Source organism: Athene noctua, chromosome 1, assembly GCF_965140245.1.
Source record: "Athene noctua chromosome 1, bAthNoc1.hap1.1, whole genome shotgun sequence".
Classification (NCBI taxonomy): domain Eukaryota; kingdom Metazoa; phylum Chordata; class Aves; order Strigiformes; family Strigidae; genus Athene; species Athene noctua.
The window spans coordinates 205,219,605-205,241,010 of NC_134037.1; the positions used below are offsets into that span (position 1 = coordinate 205,219,605).

The 21,406-nt window shown below is 38.1% G+C and overlaps 1 protein-coding gene across 1 annotated transcript in view; it reads left to right on the plus strand.

Annotated features, from left to right (window-relative positions):
- NALCN (sodium leak channel, non-selective) overlaps positions 1 to 21,406 on the plus strand; it is a 248,446-nt gene that overhangs the window by 165,844 nt on the left and 61,196 nt on the right. Inside the window, exons 17-18 of the mRNA XM_074910888.1 lie at positions 16,668 to 16,804; positions 18,486 to 18,627. Coding sequence (XP_074766989.1) covers positions 16,668 to 16,804; positions 18,486 to 18,627 — 279 coding nt within the window. The remainder of the gene's footprint in view (positions 1 to 16,667; positions 16,805 to 18,485; positions 18,628 to 21,406) is intronic.

A 21,406-nucleotide genomic window follows, 5' to 3' on the forward strand; every position in this document is an offset into this window, starting at 1 on the left:
GACCCACGTGTACTGCATTCAAATGTAAGGCCTTTCGGATCTGTACCCTAAACATATTGCTCTTTTAAATATGATGGATTTTGGTATTGGAGATGATGATCACTGACATCAGAGGAAAGCCTTCTTCAGCCCTTACCCCCAGAAACCCCACTTTCTGGGGTAAGGATAGATTCTGGTAACCGATGTCTCCCTTCTAGCTCTAATTATATCAGTATCAATGTCACCTGAAAGTAGAACCAAGGCACTGACAGTCACTCGACAGTTTCTTGTGACCAATGGTTGATACAATCTCACTATCTATGTTTCCGGTTAAAAAAAATAATGTCAATATTGTGCTTAGATATTTATTATGAAGCTTACTGAGGAAGAACCTGTGGTCTTGGAATATAACAGTTGTACTGGGTCAAAGCAAAAGTCCTCCTGGTTCAACTTCTAGTCCCTGACAGTGGCCAGTAGAAGATGTTTAGGGACTAGCATACAAACAGGGAAGGCACATAGTGATGTTTCATTCTCCAGTGATATTTCATACTTAAGAGTCATTCTCAAGGGACTTGGGAACTTCTATTGTCCAACATGGTGTATCTTTGTCTAGTAGTTCTTGATGGATTTTTTCTTGCATGTCTTTGTTAAATCTATTTTAAAATCTGTGTATATTCTAGCATTTACTGCTTGCAACAGCAAAAATAAATTTAACGATGCACCATGTGAAAAAAAATTTTTTTCTACTTATGAATCTGCCACTTGATTATTTCACTTGATGCCCCCTAGTTCATGATTTACAGTCATTCTAGTCAAATGCTTTCTCAGTTCTCTCTCCTTCCTAACGTACCTGTTACTACTTCCACTGTATTCTTTGTGCACCTGTACACACAGCTTTAGAATCTGAGTGAAGTTTCTTTTCACTGGATAAGTCTATTTAAATCTATTTGAATCTATTTGATCTGCATTTGCAAGCAAATTTGGCAGTTTAACTAATGCATCTTGGAAAAAGTCATGTTTAATATTCACTGCAAACCCTCTCAGTTTTTTTCTAAGTAAATAAATCAGCATGTGGAATTAGTAGGATAGAATTTCTGTAACATCATTTCCTGGAAATTATTTTCTTTTTAACAAGAGTTCAAAATAGGTAGTTCATAATAGAAAAAATATTAGGAAGGCAGTCTAAAATAATCAGTCCTGTCTCCCTGCATGCAACTAGCTTGTGATGCTTTACTGATTTTTTAGAGATTTCATCTTTTTGCTTTCCCTTAGTTTCCATTTGTTCTCCTCAGATCTCTTTTCTGGTGAGGCAGCTTAGTATTTGAAAGCAAGCTGTTTCTAGGGGAAGTCCAGGCCATTCAGATACAGTCATTATTCATTCAGAAGATAGTTTTGACCTTACTCCTGTTAATACTGAGTCTCACTGTCCTGGCAATGCAAACGTCACTTTGGAAGACCTATTAACAGCTTCTTTATTCAGTGAGGAGCAAAACAGCAAAACTGTACTCACACTTTATGACCCAGTTGTACTTTTCAGTGTGAAGGATTTTTTCTCTTTTTTTTTTTTTTTTTACCCACAGATTCTTGGTAAGTGGAACCAAAGCACAAAGGTCACTACTGCCTTTAATGGAGTCCAGGAACAATGGTGGGTCAAACACTAGTAACTGATTTTTTGGCACCTGGCTCCAGAAGCTATGTTGAGTGATATCTCAGAAGAGACATTTTGTGTGATAGGATTTGGAGGCTTTCTATCTCTCAGACCTAAGTGTTTTCATATGTATAGAAGAACCTTGTAAACCAGGAGCAGAGCTGTGAAAAATCAAAGGCTTCAACAGAGGTGTTAAGAACCATCTAAATATTTCTTTCCTTTTAAAATATTATTTTCTTTTTTTCTTTTTTCATCTTGATGATAGCCATTAGGATTGCACAGTGAAGAGCTACAAAGCAGAAACCTCAGCTGGTCCTGACTGTCTTGCTGCACCGTGTTCTGGGATGCTGAACACGTTTGGTCGGAACACAGTGCCAGAGCCCTGTGCCTTTCACCCAGCACCTCCAGGCATTCAAGATGCCAATGACAATTTCAGCAGTAGCATCACTTCCAAATTTTGTGTGCTGAGGTTTCAGCATTAAAGTGGGAGTTTCAGCATGGGGATTTTTCATGAACATATTGTGCGAACAAGGTGTTATAATTGGTATAACTAATTTAAACACACTCAGCATAAAATTTTATATATATATGTGAGTGCATGTGTGAAAATCAAGGAGCTTTTTAAAGCCTAGTTAGATTTCCTTGCCTCCAGAGTATTTTTATTCTGAGGACAGTGCTTGAGGTAATTTCAAATGGGAAATAACTACAAAATAGAAGAAAAATGAAAAATTACCTTTTCATTATATCTGATTCCATGTAAATGGATTTTTAACAAATGGCAGGAAAGATAAGTGTTGAACACATTTTATTAACAAATGAAAAGTACAATAATGGTTCCAAACTGAATTTTAAGGATCACATAAAATGCGTTAAATCCTTATTTTCATAAGGGAAAACAGTAGAAAGTTCACAAAATTCAAGTTGGTCCTCCATTCCCAGGCCACGTGAAGAGAATTTAAAACAGTGCTGTTTCAAAAGTAGTAAACTTTACAGAGAATATGTCCATTTCTACAAAACAAGCTGTCCTTTCAAGACTGGAAAACCTTGTCATCTGGAAAACTGCACGTGCCAGACTCTTTTTAATAACTAAGAAAGTTTTGAAAGTTTACTGAAGGCTGTAACTTGTACCTCTGTTTTTTGCCTACCTCTTACCTCAGTTATCACCTTTTTTAAAAACAGTATCAACGGCTCACAAATTCTGGCTTATATTTTGATGCCCAATGGTGAAATAAACACCTAAGTATTAATTCAGAAGTTGCCAATCCCTAGTATTTGCAATACGATATTATTTGTCAAGAAAACACATTAAATTCAAGAGGGATTCTCTTGGGGGAAGGTTTTATTGTATAAAACAGGGACCTTTGAAATTCTAGTCAAAGATCATATTCAAAGCACGCACTTTTCAAGGAGGAGAGATGGGAGTCAGATTTGCTGTGAAAGTGTGAATAGCAGTAACAAAAATATAAATTGAAGCTTCAGCTACTTCATTTATATCACCAGGGAACAAAATGCTTACCTAGCTTTTATATCACCAGGAGCTCATCTGATCTTTATTTTTTGTTTTATTTGGTTGATATCTAAGAAAAATGCAAATGCTTCTCAGGGCACATAGATGATTTCTAGATGCTCCACCCTCTGAATTAAGGGAGAGTCCTGTTGCTCTATGGAAGGAAGGAGAGGGCTTGTGTAGCGTTACTTGTTATTTTGATGCCAATTGGATCCTTGAACATCCATGTGTTTGGCCTTGGGTCCTTCTGTGTCACACAGGTCCGCATTGCCTTTTCTGAACTTTGTCTTAGGCTTGTAAGAGCTTGTGGATCTGTGCACTTGTGTGTGTGTTCTAGGTAACCTTTGTATACTTATAAAAAGTAGAGGCCTGGCCTTTGTGTGAGATTTGAATCCTTGTTCAGTCATTAAAAAAAGCTAGGTGCTTAGAAGAATGAATTAATCATATTTTTACTGAGATTTTTAGGCACCTGAATATAAGTCAGTCATTTTCCACTTAGAATTCAGAGGACTTCTCTTTATAGTTCCTCGAGAATGGATCAGGCACTCTTTTTAAAACATGACAGAAAATGAGGAAGCCAGCACGGTTTTCCTGCATGATATCCAATGAGTGGGAGCACTATTTCAAAATTAAATGAGAATTCTTACCCATATCTCCCCCTTTAAAGAAGCGTTCCATCACGAGAAGAATACAAAGAGAAGCATCCCCATCTCTTCTGAAAGAAGAATAACAGAATAACAGAATGCAGGAATCTAACTCTGGCTAAAATTTTATTAGCAAACCTGTGTGGGAGAATTGGCAGCCAGTAACACCAAACTATCTTTGTTTTCATCTAATCCAGACAAGAAGGTTTCTGAAGTAATTTGGATCAGCCTCTGTGTTCTCCCAGTTAACACTCATATCGGTTTGTCTCTGCATGTTCTTGGGCTAAATTAACTTCCTATGTGAATTTCTATACTGCAGAAATACTGTAAATCTACAATGAATCTAAAACTCAGCCCCCCTCTGTCAAATTAAATGTACTGCCTCTGTTTGAAAACAAACAAAAAAAACCACAAAAAGGCAAGGGGCAGCTAATTTGTGCAAAGACAGTCTCTTTTGTTTAAAGAAATATACTGGATTCTCATCTCAGCTACAGCTATGAAATTTTTCTCAACTTCAGTTACATTTTATCAGTGTTAAGAATATTTGATTGTAGAAATTGTTCTACTATATGGGTTGCAAATACTTACTCAAATCTAAGTTATATTAATTAACTTCTCACAGAATCAAACAGAGCCCAGTAATGGTTTGAATGAAAGTACAAGTTATCCAGAAATGGTGGATGCTTATACACAACAGTGAAACTGAAGAGCGTAATTATCTGTTGTCTTGCAGGTTATTGCTATCACCAAATCATAGTCTCATAGAAAAGTCTAGGGACTTCTTCCAGAAGGGACTTCTGGAGACCATCTGGCACAATCTGCTGTTGAAAGCAGGCCATTAAATGAGGTTAACCATCTTGTCGGGTCAAGTCTTGAATATCTCCAGCGATAGAAGTTCCACAGCTTCTCTGGGCAACTTACTTCAATGATTGTCTTCATTGTGAAGAGCTGCATAGTTCTATCTAGACAGATTTTTCATGAAGTAAATGGTGTCTCTTTGCCTCCTGTCTTGTGACCAAGTCTCCTTGTGAAGAGCGTGCCTCTCTAGAACTACATTATAGAGAAGATCTCTGTGACCCCCCACAGACCCTCTCCAATTTTCCAGTCCCAAACAAATTGATTATATGGAGATCAGATCAAGTGTGCAGCCTCATACATATTTCACTGAACACATTGAACGGAACAAATCCACACGATAATGGTGTTTATAATAAAAGCACTGGAAACAAAAAAAAAGTACTGTGCACTGTTGTTGAGGTGTTGAGGTTTGCTTAGCTTGTCCTATAGGACCAAAAATAATGTATTTCATTACCACATTTGGTACTTATTTTAGGGCATTTTTAGGAATATTTATCTGATGTCTCGAATTGTATTCCATGTTGCCGATGAAGCAATCTTGTCCTAGCTACAGTGATCATGAGTAGATTATCCTTTTTGTCTTTGTAGAGATCCTTTGTGTGTTAGAAGATATTATTATATTCATCTGTGCCAGCAAATTACTCTTTTACAAGAATGTCCACGTAACTGCAGCATACCTAAAAAGAAGCAAACAGGTTTGCATTGCCACAGCCCACAGAAACAACATGCAACCTGCTGCACAAGCACCTGTATCACAATCTGTGACAAATATCATTCAGCATCTACACCTAACCGCTTCCACCTCAAGCAGCACTCACAAATTCATAGGAAACATATAGGTTGGCTTTGGAATCTGAAATTAGGCTCACATAGCATAGGTATGTTTCCTACCATGCCGATGAAACTAAGTAGTAGGTCAGGTTGGATTTGCCTTGTGTCCACACTGGTTTAGTGGTGATCTATCCCATGTAATACCCCAGACAATGCGTAGAGCAACGTATACAAATCACATGGAATAAAGGTTTTGCATGCATGGATCGAATTCCAGTCTTCCTATACTTTGGTATTAAGAGGGCCTAGGTCAAAGTTATAGTACTTTGTTAAACTATGAGCAGGGATACACAGATTCTCTGCAGATTGAGTCTTTTATCCTTGTGACCTCACTGTTCCTCAGCATTTTATATACCTCTCACTGTCTGTATCCTGATAGGAAGTCAGAATGATTACTTCCTCGGTCAATCACAGCCTGGATCTCTGTCTTCAGCCTCTTTTTAAGTAAATGGGAGAGCTGCCTGTGTTGACAACCTTTGAAGGTCTGTCCACAATTATAATTTCCCAGATTGGGTCTATTTTACTGTGAACCCAGCAGGCCAGATGCAGTTGTGTGTTTTGCTACATGTAGGTAAGCCCCATTTACAAAGCCACCAACAGGAATCTGCCCATGTGCAGGGGTCTGGAATCTGTAAGCAAATATTAAGGGTCTCTGAATTGTTCTGCAATGGTACTTCCTTTGCTTCCTGTGCAGAAGCATTCTTTCAAGTTGTAATGAATTTTAACAAGAGTTTTGAAGATAAACACATTGTACCTAGTCAATATTGAATGATTATTTGTACAAGAGCAGAATTCATACATCTTGTGCTTTCATTCACTTGAAAATATTTTAGTTGTTTATTGTTCATCAAATATACAATTCATAACAAATAATGATGCCTAGTTTAAGTGAAGTCTCAAGCAGTTTCCTCTGATGAAATGGAGCATGTAATGCATTTTTTATTATAATGGTATTCTTTTGTGACTCACTAACCATTGTATGGAAACAAAAACATTTCTGCTACTTATCCCAAGAGAAAAATAATGAATATGAAAATGGTAAAGCTGCATTTGTATGTAAAAAAGCTATCAAAAGAATAGTTACGGATGTTAGCATTAGATTTATATTTCATTTCCATTATCTATTTTAAACTATCCATCCAAAAATGTACCTACCCCTGTACTGTTTTAAAATAAGGGTGTCATTTATCATAGATAAGCCATCTTATCTAAACTAGAGCATCTTCTCTAAGGTAATAATTTAGCCAATCTATACCAAGAGACAGATCTGTCCAGGACCTACTCTCTGTCCCTAAAGCTGTCTGGCAGCCACAGCCTGACTTGTACATAAGTTAAGTTCTTTTCCCTTTTCAAAAGTACCTACCACTTAAATAGGAGGTGTCCATACTGCCTGCTGGGAATGTCCCCAGCTGAGATAAGCCCCAATGAGGGGCTGGGATAATCATGATAAGGGAGAGTGCTAGCTGGCCAAGGCCAAAACTGTGCAAGCAGCCTTGCTAACAGTGTAACACAATGGACAGTCTTATTCCAGTTCCTAGGTCCATACCCCAGTACATTACTAGTATAGATGTAACCTTATACTGTCTCTACATGCGGTAAAGGAGTTACCCTAAGGTGATATTCCATCTTGCTTGTCTTATTTATGTGTTAGTATGGGATGAGTCAATATCCGGAGATACCTTTTTCAGTTAAATATAGAAAGCGTCTAGATGATTATACGATGTACTTCACACTTGGACAACTATAATTAACTGAGATGAATACCATCATAGATGCTATGGCCTAGATTACTCCTGCCTAACACTGGGAATCACACATCTGATTTAAAGAGCATACTGGATTCAAGTTCCCGCCTTAGTCAATGGAAAAAGATAAGCATTTCTGAAAGATATAGCCAGCCCCAGATCTGAACTGACCTCTACAAGTGCTTCTTCATCACTTTTGGCTATAAAGAGAGACTAAAACAACCACAGATTATGTAACTCGGGTAGATACCTCAGTCTAAAGGTTGAATCTGGTCTGGTAAGCACATTCCTGGGACCCTCATTACAGACACTGCACAGAATCTTGGATCTTACAGTTTTTAAAATGGTATAATTCTTGCAAATTTCCCCACTGCAAAGGGGAAAAATATTTGGAAATATGTCTAAAGTGTGGTCAGTGTAGCAATGTTTGCCTGAGTCTGTAGAAAGTATGAAGTAATAGCTTTGAACAATTCATCTCATTTATCTCAGTTAATCAAAGGGAAACTCCATGACACACTGGATTCCTGTCCTCTATTAAATAAATGGACTAAATCTTAGCCAAATTTTGCTAGAGGAGTTTTGTACCATTTGAATTGCAATCACATCTTGTCAGCAGCATTTGTTCCTGAAGAAGTGACAGGAGCTGCAATTACTGGAAGGAAGTTATTAAAAAAGCCACACTTGTGAAACCTTACTCAATATCTTATTAATTTTGAAGACTTCATGCAAAATTGAAGAAAAAGTTATTTAAATGAACAATTGGGAAATAATAGTCACCGCACCAAATCATACTACACACAGCACATAAACCCCGTGACACAGAGAGTTGTTTATAAAAAACCAAATCTTGTGCGTATGAGAAATACATGTGTAATCTTGTTCCTCCATCTGCCAGGAACTTTTTCAGTTAATGTTACTCTTATATTATCAACAATGCAGTCTCTACTATGAATTCCAGCACCACTGTAATAATTTTTTTTGGTACATTTCACTGAAAATTCCCCAAGGCAGGCAGAATGTGGTTAAAATCAATTCAGGTTCTGTTCTGTTTTACAGTCCCTACATGGGAGAATCTTTTATTGTTTGCAATGTCCCCATTTGTTTAGGTGAGCCCAAAGGGCATGGCAATTGGTACCTAGGCAATTAACTAAAAGAGAGCAAGCCCAAGCATTAACCCCTTGTTTGTGCACACCACTTAACTCTTCGCTCACTGCTGACTCGCTTCTGTAGCTCTGGCTTCTTTCTCACAGACAGCACTTTGATGTAGTTCAGGGAATATTTTAACTGAGGGACTGCTTTCAGAGAAAGCACAGACAAGACCTCACCACGTTGGACTCTAAGCCACACAGTCCTGTAATGATATCCCACCTTCAGCCAAACACAAGCACATCTGCCTCTCAAAGTAGGCAGTACACAACCCAGTTGTCATCCTGCAGAAGTAGGGAATTGCACTTAAAAGCTCTCATGTTGTTTCAGATGCCTTGAAGAATTGGAATACCTGTAGAAAAATAACTGTTGTAATTATAACTGTTGTAATTACGTCTCGGGGCCACCACACAAGGCCTAGAGGAACCAGGAGGCAAATACTATGAACTATGGTTGAAGTCAGCAGGTACCATTTGACCTTAGGCAAGGGGTTTCGCCCTTGGCAGTCTTTTATATAGCACTGTAGACATACTAATAAGATCTACATGCCATAAATACTACTTTCTAATACTGCAAGTGTTACTTTTACCCAAGTTCAATTTGTCAATTTTTTTACCATAATTTCCAGATTGTTTTTTGCTTTCTTTTTTTCATGGTGCAGCTTGCTCAAACAAAATGGAGCTTTTTCTTCATTGTTAATGGAATTGGATGTGTAAATAATAGTAATTTAACAGCTGATTTGTGTTGAACTTTAAATCAAATGCAGGTACAAAAATGTTGATACAAATTGGTGCCAAAGCTGAGTGTGGGCTGTGAAAGCTTACCCATATGCCTATCTCCTTTTAGTATAGCTCATTCATGTCCAAAAATTTACCAGGCCTATACAATTTCAGAATAATAACAGAAAAGAAAAAAAGTGGCTCATTTAATCTGCCTTTCTGATTTTTAATTGTTTAATTTACGTGTCGTTTGATGCTAATTACTTGGATTTCGTTCAAAGCTCCTTTTGACAAGCCAAAGGTGATGGTAAATCTGAGAATCTGGATAAGCAAAAAAATTCTTGAAACCTGTTAGATGGGTGCTAGTATTATTTTGTAATGTCTTTCATCCCTGTGTACTTTCATGCTCAAAGTGTCATGCTCGAAGTGGTTGGTGTTGGAGCACATAGCATATCCTGCTGAGTGTAACACAGATATTGTGTAGTCATAAATGCAGCCCCTAAAGGAGATATGCAGTGAAAAACGTTGATATATATAGCAGGGCACTATAATGTAGCAAACAATATTAATTTAGAACTATCCTGGAGTGAGACCCCCTGAACTTTCTCAAAAGGTTTGAACTTTTCAGTCACCATGAAATTATTCTGGGCAGCTGGCCAGTTCCTAAATAAACTGTGTGTACACCAGTAGCAAAGCTTTTAATTTTGAACATGATTGATCTCAGCCTGTTATGAAAACTGTCAACTAAAATGGAAGAGTTAGAGCATTGCAGTAAATTTTTCATAATAATTTAATTTCATTGAAATGTTTACAGAACATTTAAGCAAATTTTGCATACACTTGCTTCACAGGCCATATGAAAACTACATCTTTCACTCTTTATGTTTTGCATATTACTGGCTCTTCTTCCATGATCAGAATTAAATGAATAGAGAACAAAACAAAAAGTTAGGAAAGGTAGGTTTTATCCATTTGGCTATGTTTAACTCTTTTCTTTTGGCGTGTACTCACCGAAGTGTCAATGTCTTAGAAACTCAATGACTGTGTTAAATTTGAGCTTTCAGTTTACTTTGCCAAGAACATTACTTTTGCAGATATTTCTGTCTCTAAATGCAAATTGGTGATATTAAGAGATACTCACCCTAGTTTGCCCTTTGAACTGTTCAAGTGATCTTGTTCATATTACCAGACCACAGAGCACTTCCATGTTCCAGGCTGTCAGCTCCCACTTGAGTCCGTAACAAGACCTCTGCATGTGCAGACACTTCTCACATCCTGCTTATGCAGAAGAGGATGTAGGCTGGAGGGCAGGCGTGACACTGCCCTGTGTTCACCTGAAGATCTGAAGTGCACTGTGGCATGTCTCTTCTGATGAACATGGGGAGAGATGGTGGGAATGCACCTCTCCTTATCAGGTCCTGATGCTTGTCTCACTCCAATGCTTTAATGCTTTTTCAGCAACTCCGGTCACTGCTATCAAAGAAGTTCCAGTATGTACTTTAGAAGAACTCACTACTTTCACCCTGCCCACATTTGCAGTGATTAATATTTGGGTGACTATAATATTACAGTGTTTTAAGATTAAAATTTAAGAACTACCATTTATTGCCTTACTCTCCTCTTCAGGTTCTACATAACACTGTGTATACTGTGTGGCTCAAGTACTGTAATGCAGTGTATTTTTAAAAATTTTTAATTGTCAACACTTTCATCTCTGAAACATGGATGAGGAAGCTTTCGTGGCAGAGGTGGGATGGTTTGTGAATAGTCTTGTGGTGTGGCTCTGTTAGCCTAGTGGAACCATAGTGGTTATGTGGGAGATGCCAGCTTCCCGTTGGGAAGGCTGCTATCTATCTCCAGTGGGGCAGTGATTGCTTTTCTGACCATCCCAACACAATGTTTCACCACATCCAGGGTGCATCTCCATTAGAAAGATAATCCTTCCCCTTTTTTCTCACTAGTCATTTCCTTATGTCTCCTTTATTGCCCCTGGGTCTATCCCAGTCTTCCACTTTCACCACCATTCATGTTTCTGTCTGTATTTAGGACAACCACTTACAGGTTCTCTTCAGTATTAAGGGCCTAGATTTTAACTATGCTAAAGATGGATTTTAGCAATCACCTTTTTGTAAGGAAGCCTTGAAGTCACAAATAAATTTACAGCTGAAGCTGCATTAAGTAGTATGGGTGAGATCATACTGCGTAACACCTGGGCTGTGCCATGGGGGAGAAGCAGTACAATGAAGCAGTTGCTGCTGCCACCACATTTACAATGTGTGTAGTTCAGAGGGTTTTGCTTCAGAAGAGGTTCGGTCTCACACTGGACCACATACCCGATCACATATGGGGTTTGAAGGCACCCTAAGGACCAGCCATTAGTTGTGATCCTTAAGTCAGCATCAGTGCCTGGAGTGCATTTGTGTGTAACCAAGGTGGAGCTTGTGCTTTTGTTTCATATATATATTCACAAATATACTTTCTTCACCAATAAGTCAGCCTTTCTCACAGCTGTCTTTTGTATTGATCTAAGACAATTACATGGGATATCAAGAGCAACAAGAAAAGCTTCTATCGGTACATCAGTGATAAAAGAAAGACTAGGGAAAATGTGGGCCCTCTACGGAAGGAAATTTAAGACCTGATTACCTGGGATATGGGGAAAGCTGAGTTACTCAGTGACTTTTTTCCCTCAGTCTTCACCAACAACGTCTCCAGCCACACTGTGCAAGATGCAGAAGGCAAAGGCAGGAATGGGAGAATGAAGAACCACCCACTGTATGAGAAGATCAGGTTTGAGACCGTCTAAGGCACCTGAAAGTTCCCAAGTCCATAGGACCTGATGAGATGGATCCACGGGTCCTGAGGGAACTGGCGGATGAAGTGGCTAAGCCACTATCCACCATATTTGAGAAGTTGTGGCAGCCTGGTGAAGTTCCTGCTGACTGGAACAGGAGCAACATAACCCCCATTTTTAAAAAGGGAAAAAAGGAAGACCCAGGGAGCTACAGACCAGTTGGTCTTACCTCTATGCCTGGGAGGATCCTGGGGCAGATACTTACAGAAGCTATGCTAGGGCACATGGAAAATAAGGAGGGATTGGTGACAGCCAACATGGCTTCACTAAGGGGAAATCATGCCTGACAAATCTGGTGGTCTTCTATGATGGGGTTACAGTGATGGTGGATAAGGGAAGAGCAACTGATGTCATCTACCTGGACTTGTGAAAAGCATTTGTCACTGTCCTGCATGACGTCCTTGTCTCTAAATTGGAGAGACGTGGCTTTGATGGATTGATCACTTGGTGGATAAGGAATTCGCTGGATGGTCGCACTCAAATGGTTGCAGTCAATGGTTCAATCTCCAAGTGGAGAGCAGTGACAAGTGGTATTCCTGAGGTGTCAGTGTTGGGACCAGTGCTGTTTAACATCTTTGTTGGTGACACAGACAGGGGGATTGAGTGCACCCTCAGCAAGTTTCCTGATGACACCAAGCTGTGTGGTGTGGTTGACATGCTGGAGGGAAAGGATATGCCATCCAGAGGGACCTTGACAGACTGGAGAGGTGGGCCCATGCAAACCTTATGAAATTCAATAAAGCCAAGTGCAAGGTCCTCCACATCAGTCAAGGCAAACCTATGCAGATGTACAGACTGGGTGATGAGTGTCTTGAGAGCAGCCCTGCAAAGAACTTGAGTGTATCAGTGGATGGAAGACAGAACATGACCCAGCAATGTATGCTTGCAGCCCAGAAAGCCATCATATCCTGGGCTGCATCAAGAGAAGTGTGGCCAGCAGGTTGAGGGAGGTGATTCTCCCATCTACTGTCTGATCTTGTGAGACCCCACCTGGAGAACTGTCCAGCTCTGGGGCCGCAAACATAAGAAGGACATGGACCTGCTCAAGTGGGTCCAGAGGAGGCCACAAAGATGATCAGGGGCTGGAGCACCTTCCTTATAAAGACAGACTGAGAGAGTTGGGGTTGTTCAGCCCGGAGAAGAGAAGGCTCCAGGGAGACCTTATAGTGGCCTTCCAGTACTTAAAAGGGGCTACAGGAAAGATGGGGAGGGACTCTTTATCAGGGAGTGTAGTGATAGGACGAGGGTTAACAGTTTTAAACTGAAAGAGGGTAGATTTAGATAAGCTATAAGGAAGAAATTACTGTGAGGGTGGTGTGACACTAGAACAGGTTGCCCAGAGAAGTTGTGGATGCACCCTCTATGGAAGTGTCCAAGACCAGATTGGACAAGGCTTTGAGCAACCTGGTCTAGTGGAAGGTGTCCCTGCCCATGGCAGGGGGGTTGGAAGTATATAATCTTTAAGCTCCCTTCTAACTCAAACCATTCTATAGTTCTATGAATGAACAGATGAGGGAGAACTTTGATTTCAGAGATGTGTATCTGAATGTATTATTCAAGCTGCATTGAAATCCCAAATTAAGATTTTCTCTCTGCCACTCCTCAACATTTACGTTCTATTTGGATAAGTTCTTCTGATCTAGGTTTAGAGAAAACAGTCGTACCATGTGTATTGTATCATTAAATCTGCCCCTGTAAACTCAAGCATGATGGAAATAGTGGAAATAGACATAAATTCCTTCTATGGCTTTACAGCCGTAAATGTTTCTTACTGTTCTAGCAACCACAAGATATTTAGCCAGGTCAGGCTGACAAAATGCTGGTGAACTGTTCACAGTAGGCTCTTTGGGGCTGGAGATCGAGGCAATGCAGAGCAAATCAGGCCAGTGTGCATTTCCTTGCCAATAGTAATAACAAATAAAAAACAAAAGTCATAGTGAAAATGTCCTGATATTTTATTTTGGGGTTAGCTGTTACTTGAAAGACTCTGTACCGTCATTGCCACATTTCAGCATAATCCTGTAGCTTTAAAATTATATGTGTTTATTATGAGTTAAGGCAAGTTGAAATGTAAAGGTTTTAAGCAGCAATACAAAATACAATGTATGTCATGTGGAGCAACAATTACACCCTAAGTGCGTAGAGAAGAACTCAGTGAAGCTAAATGCCTCAAGCTCCCCAATACGTAATATTATCACAGCGTGAGCAATTCGAGATATTCTGTAGAACTGCTTTGACTTTTGGTTATTTTAAAGCCTATCCTGAATCATTCTCCTGCTTAGACAGGGGATATTGCTTCCCCTTGTTTACTTTTTGAACTATACAGTTTCCTGCTTCCAAGCTCCCCCTGATCTGTTCTGCACTAGGACTTCAGACAACATTGCAATCTATCATATGCTCTCTCTCCTGTACACACTGACTTCTTCAAACAGGAGTTCATAGCTGTAAGAGACATTGTCTGTGCCAAAATCTGCATATTTATGCAATTATTTATTATTAAAAAGCAACAGCAGAAACTGGAAACCTTTTTTTCCTCTAAAACTTACCCCTTCCCAAAGCTTTTCAACAGTACAATGTTGCAGAAAAGCCCTGTTAGATTATCCAGTTCATTGCCTTGTCAGTGAGCAATTTCTTTCTGCAGTACTCTGGCGTTTCAAGGTTTCTGTCTAGTCTGAATTTAAAATGATGAGGCACTTCCCTCTGGAGACCTCTCTGAACACTCAGAGATTTCCCTGTAAGGAAAGCAATCTTTATTCTCATCCTAGAAATTCCCTTTCTTAATATCATCCTCTCGTTTCTATATTTGGGGTACTCCATTATATTCTTGAAATAATTTGTTTTCAAATATTTCTTACATAAATTTACATAATCTCCCCTTAATTTATTATCAGTTATCGTAGATGTAATGTAAGTGTTGGGCCCCTTTAGTTTTTCTTTTCTTTTTTCTCCCTTGCCCTAGCTGATTTATGCAGCTCTCCCCTAGTTTTCATGGCTCTCTTCTGCACTGTTTCGGCTTGTCAGTGTGAGACTGGTAAAATGGTATTTAGAAATGAATGCATACCTGGGTATGGTCTCTTCAAAGCAGCACAGCAGAGGAGCTGTGGACTTCTGTACCATTTTCTGTACCTTTGTAATGTCTAACCAACAGAGACTGGTTGTGAGCATAGCCTTTGGCTGGTAATGTAATTGGTGCCCAATTTGGCCTTCTGATGCTCAACTGAAGTACAACTTCTTGTTTAGTTTCTGCTTTTATTCTTGCTCTACATTTTTTTTTCAGTCTGTTATTTCCAGCCCCTGTTCCTAAATCTGTCCTTTTCCTTGTCCAACGTGGTATTTGCAGCTCTTCACATTTTAATATCAAATGAATTTCATTAATGTCATCATTTCTTCCTTTTAAGGATTATTAAAAAGCAAATAAATAGGACTGGACATAATACAGATTTATGCAATATTCCCCTTCTATTCTGACTCAGTGCTTTTGTCTATTTCTTTGTCATCATTAGTCTTTGTTTGTGGCTCTTCAAACAGTTTTCCATCCACATGACAGCTTATAGCCAACCAAATATGAATTGATTTTCAGTTTAAGCTGTCCTGTGGCTGGAAGTGGTGATGTTGCTGATAGCATGACGGGGCAGCAGAGCAGTTCTTGTATAGCATGCTGTGGGAGCATGCATTTCAGTAGGCAGTGCAAATGAGAGCAAAAACTCCATTCGACTTCCTGGGTAATTGCCCCTGGTAAAAATCTAAAGCTGATGTCTATCAGCAGTTTTCCCTGCAGGTGCTGATGGAGAAAACCTGTTTTAAAATGTAAGCTTCTAAGCCTGTGCTCACAAGCAGGTGGGCGAAGGAGAATTGAAATAATCTCAGTTAGATGTATGCTTATTGAAATAGTATTCAATACACATACCATTTAAAATAAATGTAAAAGTGAACTTCACTGATTCTTTCTGACTTTGTATTTTGTTGCATTGGCACAACTGAATTGCTACATAAGGTAATCAGAATTCAGGAATCATATCTCCATATCATATCTGTTTTATCTTGTATCATTACCTTTAGCCATCATCTGCCCACGTAGATAGATGTATCTGCCTTTTCTGTACTTCAATGTGTGATATTCCCATGGAATAACTGGTTTTGGATACTTGTAAATGCAACATTCATTATGTGATTTGCTGCAGCTCAGTAACAGAATTGCTGATGCAGATGGATTCTTTTGAGTCCTTTTTATTACTTATAATACTCATCTAAATGTAATTTTCCTGTTATTTCCATGTTCTGAGAGCTGGATTCCTTTAGAATGTCTCTCTTTTAAAATTCTATGTTCTGTCTGAATATCGAAGAGCTGTCAGCATAAATGGGAAAATGTGCCTAATAAGAAAAGATCATGGGTGTTTATTTGCTTAATAAGGTGTTAGGGATTTGTGAAGAAAAGATAAAAATAAGCATATTGAATAGGACACTAATATGCTTTGTATTTCAAAATTAAAATTATTAGCAGTCCTCCCATTTTATGACTTTCAGTTAAAGGCATGGTATTGTTAGGTATTTTCAGCTTTTAACACAAGCAGACCAATAAACTCCAGAGTATCATATTTACCCTCTGTAGTTCTTTGCTGCCATCTTCTGTTTCTTTAAATGATTGCTGTTATTATTTGGACTCTGAAAAACAAGTTTGGAATATTACAGAGCAAAATTTTCATTTCTGTGATGTTTTTCATTTTCCTTTTTTTCAGTTAAAGCAAAGTGAAGCAAATGCAGATACAAAGGAGAAGCTTCCATTGCGTCTACGTATCTTTGAAAAATTTCCAAACAGGCCACAGATGGTTAAAATCTCCAAGCTCCCTTCAGATTTCACAGTTCCAAAAATAAGGTATTGAAATATTTCCTAGCTATAAACTTGTTTGGTGAGACATAGCACCCAAAATATTTAATTGTTTTTCTTGTGGATTAGACAGTTCAGAAAATCAGAAATCAAACAGAATTAACATCAGTGTCGAATGGATGTGACATTTTGGTTTTACCTCAAGTTTACTTTAGAAAAAAAAAAAAAAATCCTAGCGCTTCTTATAATTCATGAATTCATGAAAGCAACTAGATTGACCAGAACCAACACAAGTACAATATGATTGAAAAGTGTGTTGTTGTTTCCACTCCTGTTTGGATTTTAGATTCTTGGCTTACATAGACAACTAACCGTCTAATCAATTCTCGTGTAGCTTTTTAAAGACAAAGGTCAACTGGCAGCAAATCATTAGAGGGGATAACACAGGCTACCCAATACCAGTTACTCGGTGATGACTTTGTCCCCTCTTTGCTTCTGCATAGTTGCCACTCTCCTGTAAAATTCACCTTAACAAAGGATCAGCCTCTCACTGGCTACTAAGTCATCAGGTACAGTAAACATTCTTGGCATGGTCCCAAAAATGCTTACAGAAATACAAGGGCTGATCAAGCACGTACTGCTGAAACAGCACGGCTGGCCAAATAGGTCCTCTGTCCATGCCCATTCCAGTATCCCCACCAAGAACATGCAAGGAGAGAGGATGGTGTTATTGTTCTTAGTCTCCTGAGGTTACATTTCTTTAAACTCACAAGGAAGCTAAGGCAACTGGTTTAACCTGTTTGTATTATTTAGCTGAATGAAAGGAATAATGCTGGTCAGAAGGGTCAGAAAAAACAACCCTCCAAACCTCAAGGAAGCAGTCACAGGTGTTTTGCTTTTAGTATCAAAACACTGTTTGGTTATATATTGAGGGCATTCTTCTCCTAGTCTTAGTCTTTTTTGATATTTCTTTCTAGCTCTGTTTATCCCAGCATACTCTAGTCTAATACATGATCATGCTAACTACTGAAACAGACATAAAACTATCTCTAGCAGAGCATATCTTTATATCTGAAGCTATTGTGCTATGTACATCTCTTCAGATAAAAATTAGTTTTGACATAGTAAATTTGCACTGAAAATAGGGCAACTCTACTGAACTTAAAATACAGCAAGATAAATGTACATTTGTTGCAAACAGAAATCTTTCTGCATTTTAAACATGGCATATGTGAGACAGAATTGCTGAAGCGCCTTAATACTGGCATTCAAAGCAGTTATATGAACAGATGTTGTTTGAAATCTTCAAGAAAGAATTTCTTGCAGAAAGTATGTTTCCTTTGGATTATATCAGCGTTTGATTTACATTGAAGTAGCAACTTGCTGTTTAATGAGCTCAAATGAGCTGAAAACTGCAAAAGGCATTTCAAATATTTAGCACTTTAACTGGTAAATAAATAAATAATTATTTAAAGGAATAAAATTATTTCCTTTGAAACTACATGCAAGCCACCCACGTCTCAGTTCAATTATGGATTCCTTTAATAAATTAATTTAAGTTTTATCAGTCGGTTTGGCACTCTGTCCATTTATACATCTGTAACCCAGTACAACTTTTTCTTTGAGTTATCCATCTTAGCACTAATCGGTTGTGGCATGTCATAAAGAAAACCAAATATTAACTCTTTCTGGGGTTTTAATCCATCAATATCTTCTGTTTATTCACAAGGGAAAGTTTCATGAAGCAGTTTATTGATCGCCAGCAACAAGATACCAGCTGTCTGCTGCGAAGACTTCCTTCAGCATCTTCTTCCTCATGTGACCACTCTAAAAGATCAGCAATTGAAGAAAACAAATATATTGATCAAAAGGTAAATCAAGAGAATAGGGCAGTGTATGTCTTTCCTTGAGGAAAGACCTCAGATTATTCAGTTTGTCAAACTACATAAAAGTGAACACAAACTAGGATGACTGAACACAGGCTAAAAGGCTGTATTTGATTTAGCCTAAAACAGACATCGCAGCAAGTTCTCATTTGATTTAAATTTTCCCGTCTCCTTTGACTTCAGAATTCAGGATTTGATACACAATTTTGTTCAGTGCTTCCATCTTATGAATCTTGTTTTTAAAGTAGTCTTGCTGTTAATCACTGAGAAGCTAGTGGAAAATTAAAGTTTGTGAATATCACTTTGGATTTTTGAGTGCCTTGATACTGTTATAGTGTTGAAAACGTGCTTCACCGAAGCAAGGTCTCTGCGTAATCATTGGAGATGAGTAAAAATTATTCTGATTTTAGAATTATTCTAATTATTTAGAGGACATTAACCTCTCTGTAGGCCTGGGAGTTGTTAGAAAACAGATGCTAAACGGATATACTTGATACCCATTGTGCTAAATGCTGCTAGTCTCCCAGCTGGACTGGTACAGATAGTTGGATCTGAAAAATACCAGGAGTGCTTGGAATGATGATGATGATGATGCAGCATAAGTAAATGTGTGTGATCTCTGGCACCTTGCAAAACTACAGGGACAGAGGAAATCTTCATGTGCATCATGGAAGATACTGTTTTCCCATATTTCTAGTGGCATCTACACTGATACCACTTCTTGATCACTTGTAATATTGTGTAACTTATTAGTGGCATTTTAACAGACAAAATAAGTCAGTATTCATAACAGAGTGTCTGAATTCTGTTGGAATATTAACTCAGGGGTTTGTAAATACATTTGAAGTTACAGGATCACAGACAAGGAAAAGAAAATTGGTACGTATTGTAGTTACAAAAAACTCTGGCTCTCCTATTGTGTGGTTTGCAACTGTAACTTGGGACAGCATTTGTACAGGTAGGAAGCAGAGTTAGAAAAAACAATACTCTTGTATGAGTGAAAAGAGAGAATTTACAAACTATAGTTAATTTCCATCCCTGTTTCTGTGCAAGAACCCATTCTTGTGGCCAGTGTATTCTATGTCATCAGTAAGCCAAAGCTGAAAAGCATGGCCTGAAAGGGAGGGCTGTGGTAAAATACTGTTCATCAGACAAGGAAAACAGCAGAAAAATTGGATGTTATTAAATGACAAACCTAGTGGCCAGCATAACTCTGCCAAATACTGCTAATGATGGATCTCAAACACTGTGCCAGGGAAATTGGAGTACATTTCTATCATGTAATGAAGAGATGAACAGAGACCTTAAACTTGTCCCAGCCACACAGGTAAGTCCACAATATGCAGTGCAGAACTGTGCAATGATTCAGTAGATCTGTTTACATGAATATAGTTTAGGTATATTAAATTATAATTTTATTCCTTCTGCCTGCTGTTCACAAAAGTGAATCGTTATTGTGTTTGAAGACAGATGAATACATAGCACAGTTTATTCAATGAGGTCTTACAATATGAAAATGGAATGCTGCATTCTTGTCAAATTTTCTCTTCCCTCCAAGAGCAAATGTGCATGATCTGACTTTAATTTTTGAATTGAAATAAGTGTTTGCAAATTGGTTTTGAACTATTCAACCTGCTTTAAGCACATACTTTTGGATTTCCATGCCTCAAGAGTAGAATCAATGATGAGTAATATTTCTGATAAATGTAGCTTAAAACAAGGTATTTACACATTCCTATCAAGAGGGAGAAAGCACTAGGAAGGATTTTGTGAAAGTAATTACTCTGGCTTTCTATAGTTACAGTTGCCAAGGAAACCTCACTTTTGTATGAACAAATCTTCTTAAAAATATCCTTAAAACAAGCTTGGAATGACTGCTTGCACTTAGATGTAAACCTTACATGCATACTTCCTTTCCTTTGTAAAAAAAGAAATCTGACCAAACATTTAACTAATCCCAGTGCTTAGTAGGATGTGTTCCCACTGCTCCTGATAGCAGTGCAATGGCTTCAGAAACTTTTCACATCTCCTTTGCATTGTAGTTGTTGAAAAAAAATATGCTGGAATCAAAAGCTGGGATTCTGCTGGCAGATTTGACTCTCTGTCTTTCCTTTGTGGTGCCTTAACTGTGACTAGTTCCTCCAGTTTCTCCTGTACTTATATCAGTATTTCTGTGTTCCACACTTGCTGAAGTGATAGGAAGTGTTTAATACATACATTGCCTTATTTCCACTACAGCAACATTCTGTTTTTATTTCTCTAAAAATCTGCCAATATATATATATGGTGTTGGTTTTGTGTTCAGTATCAATCTGACCCATAATTTGTGATGATCAATAAAGAAAAACAGTTTTTGTTCTTTTATATTAGGGGTTTAGAAAGTTTTTCAGTATTATAATTACCCACTTTCTTGAAAAATTTTCTTAAGCTGTAAAAGAGGGGTAGATCTTCATTGCATTGTTTCTTTTTTCAAGGTATTTTACCTTCTCAAAATAATTGAAAAAAGCATATATTGCCATAACCATGACAACGATCGCTTTGAAATGATTTTCATCTATGTCAAATCAAAATAACAGCTTTGGAAAAGAGATTTCTCTGCTATACTCTTTTTTCTAGTCAAGTCTGTGAGTTCCAGAAGTTTTTCTAAGTCTTCCACATTTCTAAACTATTATGAAAGTAATAAACTAGCCAAACGCTAATATAAAAAATTACTTTTGGATACCTAAATGCTCTTTACTTTTTATACATTCCCTGAAAGTTCTCT